At 44.5% G+C, this 10,220-nt stretch overlaps 1 protein-coding gene across 1 annotated transcript in view; it reads right to left on the bottom strand.

Moving 5' to 3' along the window:
• Nucleotides 1–9,166, bottom strand: part of GLS2 (glutaminase 2) — a 21,068-nt gene extending 11,902 nt beyond the window's left edge. The window contains 6 exon segments of the mRNA XM_042447585.1: nt 1,122–1,180; nt 2,440–2,458; nt 2,461–2,604; nt 3,555–3,638; nt 4,928–5,054; nt 9,046–9,166. Of these exon segments, the coding sequence (XP_042303519.1) occupies nt 1,122–1,180; nt 2,440–2,458; nt 2,461–2,604; nt 3,555–3,638; nt 4,928–5,054; nt 9,046–9,116 (504 nt within the window). The 5' untranslated portion in view covers nt 9,117–9,166.
• Between the last annotated feature and the right edge of the window lie 1,054 nt (nt 9,167–10,220).

Raw genomic sequence — 10,220 nt, 5'->3', positions numbered from 1 at the left:
ATTATTATTATTATTATTATTATTATTATTATTATTATTATTATTATTATTATTATTATTATTATTATACAAGGTTATGAGTTCCATCCCAGGGGCTCCAAGGTTGACTCAGCCTTCCATCCTTTCGTAGGCTAGTAAAATGAGTACTTGTTGGGGGCAATGAGCTTACAGATTGTAAACCGCTTCATGTGTGCCTGTAGTTGGCCACATCAGTGACCATTCTAGCTAGGTCTGACAGGAGTTCCAGTCTGACAGCATTAGGAGGGTTGCAGGATTCTCAGTTCTGGGTTACAGTGATGTTTATCACACTATGCTCTTAAAGAGGTACTATTCCAGTGTGACTCCTCTAGCAGCCTCCTGTTGCATGCTGGGATTGGCAGTTTTAAGGAGCTGAACTTCTCTGCCTGAGAATTCTAAATAGCCCTCCTTAAAACTGCCAATCCCAGCATGCAACAGGAGGCAGCTAGAGGAGTCACACTGGAATAGTACCTCTTAAGAGCATAGTGTGATAAACATCATAGAATTAGCTTATACAGTTGTAAGCCGCTTAGACACTGCTTAGGCGGTATGAAGAGGTGTATAAATAAAGTTTGTTTGTTTGTTTACTGAGTTCACTGATAAGTGGTATAGAAATGTACATGCTATATTGCTATTACTATTGCTATGGCTAAGTTTGTTCATGCTAGCCCAATATCAGTGGAGTTATAGGAGAATATCACAAGGGGGATAGGATAGGGATGACATCTCTCCCCAGTCTTTATCCCGTCCATCATCCAAGTGAAAGTGCTTTGCGTAAATCACTTTCACACTGCAGCCGGCTGAAAAGCGCTGTCAGCTATCATGGTATTAATAGGTTATGTCGTTAATACAAAAGACTGCAAATGACGGCTGAAATGAAAGCTGAAAGCACTTTTCAGCTGCTGCAGTGGAAAGTAATTTGTGCAATCCCTCTCACATTTCCCCGCCGTGTCAAATACGATCCCCTGTGGTCAGGTGTAAAAGGCAGTAAGGATAGAACAGGGACAGGACAATGATATCCCATCCCTCATGTGATAAATTTCATAGAGTCCCTTTGTTCTATACTCTCAAGTGCAAATCTGTGGTAATTGACAGTGACTTACCTTGATGAGAGAACTGATGACAATGGCCCCTGCATTCACCATGGGGTTATGGGGAATCCCTTGATGCCAAAACAAAACCAAAATCCACTATTAGTGCAAAGTCATCCATGCTCTTCCTCCCCAACCCATGACAAGACCTACAGTCTGCCTAGGTTTATAATGCAAGAACAATGCTAGTGTCCATTGTCATTACGGAACATGTATATTACCCTCTGAGCATACTTGAGACTAGTCCCACATTATTGTGGCTTTGAATGAGATAGTGGTGGTATCTGAATATTCTGTAATGACTGGGGCTTGTTTTGCTTGTTCATGTTACCACCCAGAAACTGCTATTAACTCAAGTATGAACTTTCCAAACTATACTCAAAAAGAAAAAGATCAGTGGATAAAAGATCAAGGGCTTTATAACATGATCAAACATGCATAAACATGAGAGTAGGATGAGTCAGGGAGGAATTCTAATCTCCCCTTTGCAGTCATTCATATCTCCCCAGGAGGGTCTGCATTACATTTTGAAAAGCCTACTTTGAGACAGCTGTATGCAGGAGACACAGGTCATGGACTAGGAGTGGGTGGGTCTGCTGCAGATCACAAAGCACCATTCATCTGAGAGATCAATCAAGGTTCAAGCAAAGGCCTGCCCTAACTAAATATCATGAGGATAACAAGGGTAAAGGGAAGGAACTACTTATTCAAAGGATGGTAGCCATCATTAATGATAGAAAGAACACAATCATTTTACAACAACTTTCAATAGACAATATGTTTTACATTAGGTTGGGCAACTGTAATGAGCCTGGGGGAGTCTTGTTTTTTTGCCTCAGAACCCTCTTGGACCTGCACAGACTTCCAAAAATTCTCCAAACGCACCCAAAACAACCCATTCAGAAATGGCTAGAAGATTACTTTCTAGTGTTAAAAAATAGGGTGTTTTATGTTTAATATTTAAGGGGGAGGCCTATCTATTAAAAGGTTGAATTACCCATAGAGGGGTGAAATTGTTTTGGAAGAAGCAACTCACCTTTAAAAAATACTGTCCAAAAAAGAGCAGTCCAGAGTCACAATTCGGGGTTTCTAGTAGCTGCATAGAGTCTGAGAAAGGTATTTGACTTACATACTTTTCTTTAGATGATGGCCTCATATGTGATACAAACCCTAGAGACAGAGTGACTTGCCCAAAGGCATTTGGTGAGCATCATGGCTGGATAGGAGGATTTCACCCATGGTCCCCTATGTACAAATACACAGGGGTTCCCCTACATAAGCACAACTCCTCTCCCCCCGTTACTTGTACTCTGTAGTTCTGCCCTCTTACCTTCCTCATTGAGAGAGAGAGTTTGTCATAACGCAGCCCACTGGGCTCTTTGCCCACATACTGATGCACTTGTTTGGTACCCAGTTCATTGACAGCAATGGCATATTTTAGAGGTTTCACACAGGCCTACAGGCAGAAGGGGGTCTTGGTGTGGCCCATAGAATGCTTGGAGAAAAGAGGGGAGAAGGAGAAGGAGTGATCTGGTAATGAAACCCAGTTCAGTATGGCTTAATGTTTTCAATTGGAGCATGCTACAAATCATAGGAACAGAGGAAGCTACCGTATTCTGAATCAGGCCATCTAGTTGTTCACACTTCAATATCAGGGGCTTCCCAGTTTGGGATGAGGTCCTTTTCAGCCCTGCCTATAGATACCATGGTTGAACACATGACCTTCTGTGTACAAAGCATCCACCGAGCTACAGCCGTCCTCCAAGTCCCAAGTATGAGACCATGCCACTCTAATGAATATTTAAAAGGGCACAAATTATTTCGCATGACTTGTGTGACATGACTTCTAATCTACCAAGACAAAAAGCAGGTGGCAGCAGCACCACCACCAGTTGACATCAGCAGCACCGGGGCAGTTAGCAGGAGCATATATTTGAACTGTGGCTGCTGGCAGTCCCTTTTCAGTAGGGTAGTGAATTCACACGAGGTTTCAACTTTGAGGTGATATCCAAGATCCTGAACCATATTCCCCCTATGTGCCTCCTTTGGACAGCTATTTTAAACCTCGGACTAAAATCTGGTACAAACTCACCACCTCACTAACATGGGAACTATCACTGAGTCTGAACACTCCATCACACCACCTGACACTTGGGGTTTCCTGCTTTCATCTGGGAATGTCATAATGCCCACACCTGTCTGTGTAATTTGTGATACTAATATTGCAGGCTGGGTTCTATAAGGTCCTATATAGTTCCCAGGTTATCTCTGGTGTGCAGGATGCAGTGTCCTTCACCCTCACCCCCTGGTTCCACAAGCACATTAGCCTTCTACGGAAGGCAGTGTCCTCTATTGCATGCATACCATGCACCCAGCAGGGAGAGTTATGGCATTCTTGAGTTCCTACTCTTCAAACTGTAGCCTCCAATGGTGTGTTCCTTCCACTCACCATTGTCCATCTACTGTGCAAAGTGAAACACCCCAGATGTCTGGATTACACTTTGCCAGCTGTGGGATGTAGTTTGCCACCTAGAAAGAGAAAATCCATTTAGTAAGGGGGATGTGCAACAATCTCACCTCAAGTATACATATCCATCAGATGAAGGCATAGGCAGCTTCCTTTGAATATCCTCAGGAATGTTCATATTATTTGGCATTTCCTGTTTCTCCAACCCACAAGAAGTTCTAAAGTGGTCGCTATACTTGTGGAATTGTGTATTCAAAGTGTAGGATGGTTCTTGTAATATTTGTTCATTTAAAAGCCAATAGGCTGAACATAGGAGACCAGTCCTAACCTTTAAAACAGCATCAATTTTCCCTTACAGAAGCAGCTTCTACATGAAAGGAAGAAGCTTCCTTTTACAGAGAAAATCAGTGTAGCTTCAGGAGAAAGCAGCATGACAGTAGTGTAGCCAAGGGTCCGTTAGGGGAATTTTATTATGTTGTTATTAGTCCAAATATTGCAAGAGGGGGCTGGCTACAAGAGCCCACCAAGATCGTCTCCCGATGTGTATACGGAGAAGACCAGGGGATCCCAATAAATAAAGCTGAGACGGATATTAATAACTAGATGTCTAATTTATTGAAATAGGGGAAAAACACATGCGTTGCGCATACACTCACACATACACTCAGGACTCAGGAAAATTAGGGTTGGAAAATAGGAACAGATTTCAGGCGTTACTAAGGGTGATGCTTACCAGAATGTAGATTCCCTCCGGGAAGCGAATGAGGTGGTGGACAGTGAGACAAGTCTGCTCCGCAACCTGGGTTTGAGCAGAAATGCCGGCTACCAGAACAGAGGTCTGACTGACGTGGAGTAAGTAGACCTTGCAAATGGCGCGCTGAGCAGCCAAAGTTGGGACCTTTTAAGGGCGAAATCTCGCCTGAGGACAGAGAGTTTTGGTGATTGGAACAAAGGTGTTTAATTGCTTTCTTTCACCTGGATGTCCCTGTCTGATTGTCTTAGTGGTCTTTAAGCTGCTCGGACAACAGACCATGGGAGGGGGCAAGAGCCTCAGGCAAGGCAAATATTTGCTCTTCCTGGTCCTATGATAATCCCTTTTATGCGACTCTCTAGATATGATGATGTGGGTGCCCCTCAAGGGTGTGTGTGCATGTCCTCATGCCTTGCTAGTAATGGAGGACAGGCTGCTAGAGTTCATCTAGGGGTCATTAAGGGTTATCATTGATTCCAAAATTTATATAAACCAATATGGGTAACAGTAGTAACTCTTTCATATTCTTTTTGAGAGTTACAGGGACTGACTTGCTTTCATTTAACCTCTACACACACACTGCTTGTTCTTTTTTACTACCTTGCCCTCCCAGAGTCCTTTGGTGCTCTCAAAAATTTGTTCCACATGAGAGGTGAACTGGAAGTCAGGGATGACAAGTTTCTTCAGGAAGGCCTGGGTCAACAGGACAATATTGCTTCTCACACACCTAAGGACAGAAAGAGAGTATGAGAGAGTGATGTGTTTATGTGTAGACATAAAAGAAGTTAATCAGAAGGCCTACTGGGACATTCATCAGCACTGCCGATTTTTAAATTATCTTCATATGTCTTTGTCCTGAAAGCCAGCTAACTTCACTAGATCAGCCAACATATGGTTTGCATTTCTCACACTCTATGGTTCTATGATTCTATGAAAATCTCTCGAAGAGGCAGCAAGCTTGCTCCCATCTTTTTAAAAAGTAGATGATTTATCTTCAGCTTTAGCTACCCCTGTTGGTCTTTTGACAGATAACTCCTCTGTCACTTCTAATGTCCTCTTTAAGTCAACTCCAGGGCTAAAAGAAAATACCAGAGGATTCTTCTTTTACAATAAATTATTTCCAGTGAAGTGTGGGACAGAATAGTAAATAGTCCCCTCAATCCCAAATCCCCCTGCAAAAAGAAGCCAGAAGTTTCCACAAATTTCTGGGGATTACTTTTGAAATTTTGAAGGTACAGTGGTACCCCGGGTTACGAAAATAATTCGTTCCGCCGCCGCGTTCGTAACCCGAAATCCTTCGTGAGCCGAAAAAGCCATAGGCGCTAATGGGGAAAAGCCGCGATTTCGTGCGAAATAGCGCCGAAAAGCACCAAAAAATTTTTCGTAACCCGAAAAAACCTTCGTAACCCGGAACAGTTTTTTCCTATTGATTTTTTTCGTATCCCAGGAATTTCGTAAGGCGGTGCTTTCGTATCCCGGGGTACCACTGTACAAGTATTGGCAATAGTCATGCATTTATTATTTGTGAAGAGACACATATGTTAGAGCTGCATGAATAGGAATATAACAATGAACAAGATGGCACAGAAGAGAATTGGTAAGTTCACATGAAGGAAGGCATCTCATGATACTGATCAAAAGCTACTCCATCATTTCCTTCTTAACATTTTTTTCTCATGAGAAAAGAAATGGAATAAGAAGTGAGAAAACATGGGTAGATTATAACTGGAAAATGGCATTGCCGGAAATCTAGCTAAAATCCTGGGTGTAATCAAGTCTATTACAGGAGGAGGAAAAAATCTTGTCAGAAGGAATACTAGTATCATGGGACAAATGGCATGATCATGGGGACAGCAGGCTGTTTTTGCCTGCAAATTTGTATATTTATAACAAGAACAGAGAGAGTGTGCTTCTTTGACAGGAACGATTTATGTGAGGTTAGAGGTAGGGTATCCAAAGGAGAACAAAGCACTGCAAAATAAATTATTATTATTAATATTATTATTATTATTAATAAAAATTTCCTGCCTCTCCTCAAGGCTCGAGGCAGGGTTGCCTATTATTATTATTATTATTATTATTATTATTATTATTATTATTATTATATTTTGCATTGCCTTGTTCTCCTTTGAGTACCCTGCCTCTAGCCTCACATGAATTGTTCCTGTCATCCCTCCCAGCCACATCCGAATGCAGCCTCCATTATTGCCATCCCTCCTGGACACATCAGATTGCCTCCTCCATTTTTGCCATCCCTCCTGGACACATCAGATTGCCTTCTCCGTTCTTGCCTTCCCTCCTGGACACAACAGATTGCCCCCTCCGTTCTTGCCATCCCTCCTGGACACAACAGATTGCCTCCTCCGTTCTTGCCACCCCTCCTGAACACATCAGATTGCCCTCTCCATTCTTGCCACCCCTCCTGGACACATGTCCTGGACTGCAGCCAGCACAAACAAACACACACCAATAAGGATGGCTCAGCAAGGTAATTAGCTATGCAGCTGGAAACAGTCCACAAACCTTGCAAGGAATGAGTGAGAGAGCAAGCCGAAAGCCGAAGTCAGGAATACAGAGATCACAATAGTCCGTCCACTCCAAGGTCAGGTCAGCCAGAAGGTACAAGAGTCTAGTTCGTTCCAAGGTCAAGAGTCAAGGCAACAAGGAGTCAAGATACCCTGAGCCAGTGCAGGCAGCAGTCACACCAAAGGATCATGCAATAAATTCTGGCACCCAGTTAGCATCTCACAGGTGGTTAAGTAGGAGATTCCCTCCTCGGTGCCAGCTGAGGCTTGTTTGCCAATTGTCTCTCAGCAATCCTCCTGGAGCTGCGTCTGCCAGCACTCTCAGCCCTGCGTTGCCTAAAGGAGGGAACCTCCAGGCCTGGTTCCTCCCTAGAGTCACCACTAGGCTGCTGTACCACCAGAGGAATCCCATCAGCACTAGGACCTGGCTGAACCTCCTCCTCTGGGGCTGGGAGATCAGGGCTGGGCTCTGGCAGAGCAGAATTAACACCAGGTGCAGCCTCAATTACTCCTTGCTCTGCAGTAGACCCATCCTCCTCCTCGTCCTGCGAGTTGTGCTCTTGGCTGGCCGTGACAACACATCAGATTGCCCCCTCCATTCTTGCCATCCCTCCTGGACACATCAGATTGCCCCTCCATTCTTGCCATCCCTCCTAGACACATCAGATTGCCCCCTCCGTTCTTGCCACTCCTCCTGGACACATCAGATTGCCCCCTCCGTTCTTGCCATCCCTCCTGGACACATCAGATTGCCTCCTCCGTTCTTGCCATCCCTCCTGGACACATCAGATTACCCCCTCCGTTCTTGCCATCCCTCCTGGACACGTCAGATTGCCCCCTCCATTTTTGCCATCCCTCCTGGACACATCAGATTGCCCCCTCCGTTCTTGCCATCCCTCTTGGACACATCAGATTGTCTCCTCCGTTCTTGCCATCCCTCTTGGACACATCAGATTGTCTCTGCCACCCCTCCTGGACACATCAGATTGCCTCCTCCATTCTTGCTATCCCTCCTGGACACATCAGATTGCCTCCTCCGTTCTTGCCATCCCTCCTGGACACATCAGATTGCCCCCTCCGTTCTTGCCATCCCTCCTGGACACAACATATTGCCCCCTCCATTCTTGCCATCCCTTCTGGACACATCAGATTGCCCCCTCTGTTCTTGCCACCCCTCCCGGACACATCCAAATGCAGCCTCCATTCTTGAAGGAGTACCAGAAGCAAATGGAGCAAAACTGCAGCGCTGCATCATGGGAAATTTGGCACCTTGGAAGTTGAGGAAGGGGGGGTGTACCAGAACCGAAGCAAAGTTGCATTCCACACCAAGACCAATCGGATTCGAATTGACCTTGGAGAAAGATTCACCTACATCAGGAGTGACTTTGGATTGATTTAGGATCAGGCTCGGAATTATTCTCCATAGAAAGCAATCGTGTGTGATATTCTATCACATAATAGCATGCCTGGGCCCGGAATGGCTTTGGATTGGAGTTGCAAAAACAATTGTGTGATAAGGGCTTTAGAACTCTTACACTTGCTGTGTTAGCTTTCCCTTGGTCTCTTTGCCTGCTCCTTTTTTTTTTGGATGACTAAACACAGTTTCTAAACACAGTATCTAAATGCTGAATCAAAATTTTCAGTTAACTGCATGACTAGAAATTTGGAAAATGAAGGAAAATTTCACCTAAGATCAGAATTCTTATTTGGTGGATAATGCCTTCATTTTGCTCTCCCGGGCGGCTCCCCATAACTACACTCCTGAGCAGAAGGGGGATTGAGAATGCATGGGCTGGAGGGAGAGAAAGCTCTTCCATGTGGTAAGAGAAGAGAGAGAGAAGAGTAAGCACAGGGAAAGGCTGAGCAAGCCTCAAGGTGGAAGGAATTAAAATTTCAGTTGGCGGGGGGGGGGGCATGGAAGTTTAAAGAAAAAGAGTAGAGGGAAAGAGAAAGAGCAGTAGGATGTGTAAGGGGAGAGAAAGAGCCATCCTCATGGGATTAAGTGGTCAAGTAGAGGGAAAATAGACTGCCTGTGTCAGTGGGTGGATGCAGGGAGAGAAAGAGCAATGGGGAAAGCATCAGATTAAGACTAAAGCAGAATACCTCAGATAGTAATCCTAAAAAGGATTTCTATTTTAACTGCCAAAGTATTAACCATAGCAATATCACAATGCATCCAACTATGACTCATACTTCCGGAAAAGCTCTCCGTTCAGTGTTCCTCCAGTGCTGGGATCCTGAGCTGCTTTCCGCATCAGATTCATGCAGTCACAAAGGCGTGGATCTGATGTCCAAAGGCCAGTGCCTTGTAAAGGCCTGAATTGGAAAGAACAACAACAGGGAAACACTCATGGCACGGAGGTTATAGTACCCAGAACTGGATGCCTGTGACAAGAAGACCCTTTTATACACTACAGAGCAATAGTGCCATAACTACTGTACAGTTTAACTGTCTCTGGAATATTGGGATTGGTAGTTTAGGGAGGGATACTTTGAACTCTCAGACAGAGAGCAGTAGTGTCTCAACTAACTATAAGTTCCAAGATGGCAGCTGAAGTGGAATCATATTGCTGTAACTGTGTAGTGATTGTTGTGAAAAGGTCCAGACAGAACCTCCCCAGGCAGTTTTCCAAATGAGTTCATGCAGTTTAACACTAATCTACTGAAACAACATTGCCGAAGCAAATATTTCATTGTGAGGGAATCTGTGTTATTCAGCATTCAAAATAATGAATTGAAATGGTTCGAAAATGTAGATTTAGATTGTCATTAACAAGGGGCCATTAACAGCTAGTAGTATCTGCCCATGCTGTAAAGAAAATTTGAACATTCTTTTGGTTCTATGGGTTTCTAATTGGACTCAGCCTGATGGCCCTTTTAGCTGCTGCATCACACTGTTGACTCATGTTCAACTTGTGGTCTACTAGGGGGCCATTCAGACTACCTTTTATCCCGGATCAGGAACCGAATTATGCATGTGAAGTTCATATTCACCCCGAATCTCCCACAAGCGAATTTGAGATTTGCACACCCATTTTGGGGCAAATGCCCCTTAGCATGGGTCTTTTGGAAGCGGGATAAAAGCTGTCTTTTCAAGAAAACCGGGTTGGGCGAATATGAACTTGGCCCCGATTATGATCGGGTCAAGTTCAGGGGAGGGATTTAAGTCAGAGGGAGGGCAGAGGGCAGAACATTTCCTCCTCTTCATCAGAGCAGCGGAGGAGGAGGAGGATGAAACCGGGGGAAAGACAGGTGCCATGGAGGGCAGCATCGGAAGGAGGAGGAGGAGAAGAAGAAGGCAGGAGCCAGAGAATAGGTGGGTAACAAGGGCAATCAAGGTGACACATGGAGCCAGGGGTGCCAAGGGC

This window comes from Sceloporus undulatus, chromosome 2, assembly GCF_019175285.1.
Source record: "Sceloporus undulatus isolate JIND9_A2432 ecotype Alabama chromosome 2, SceUnd_v1.1, whole genome shotgun sequence".
Classification (NCBI taxonomy): domain Eukaryota; kingdom Metazoa; phylum Chordata; class Lepidosauria; order Squamata; family Phrynosomatidae; genus Sceloporus; species Sceloporus undulatus.
This window is presented reverse-complemented; position numbering and strand designations above follow the sequence as displayed.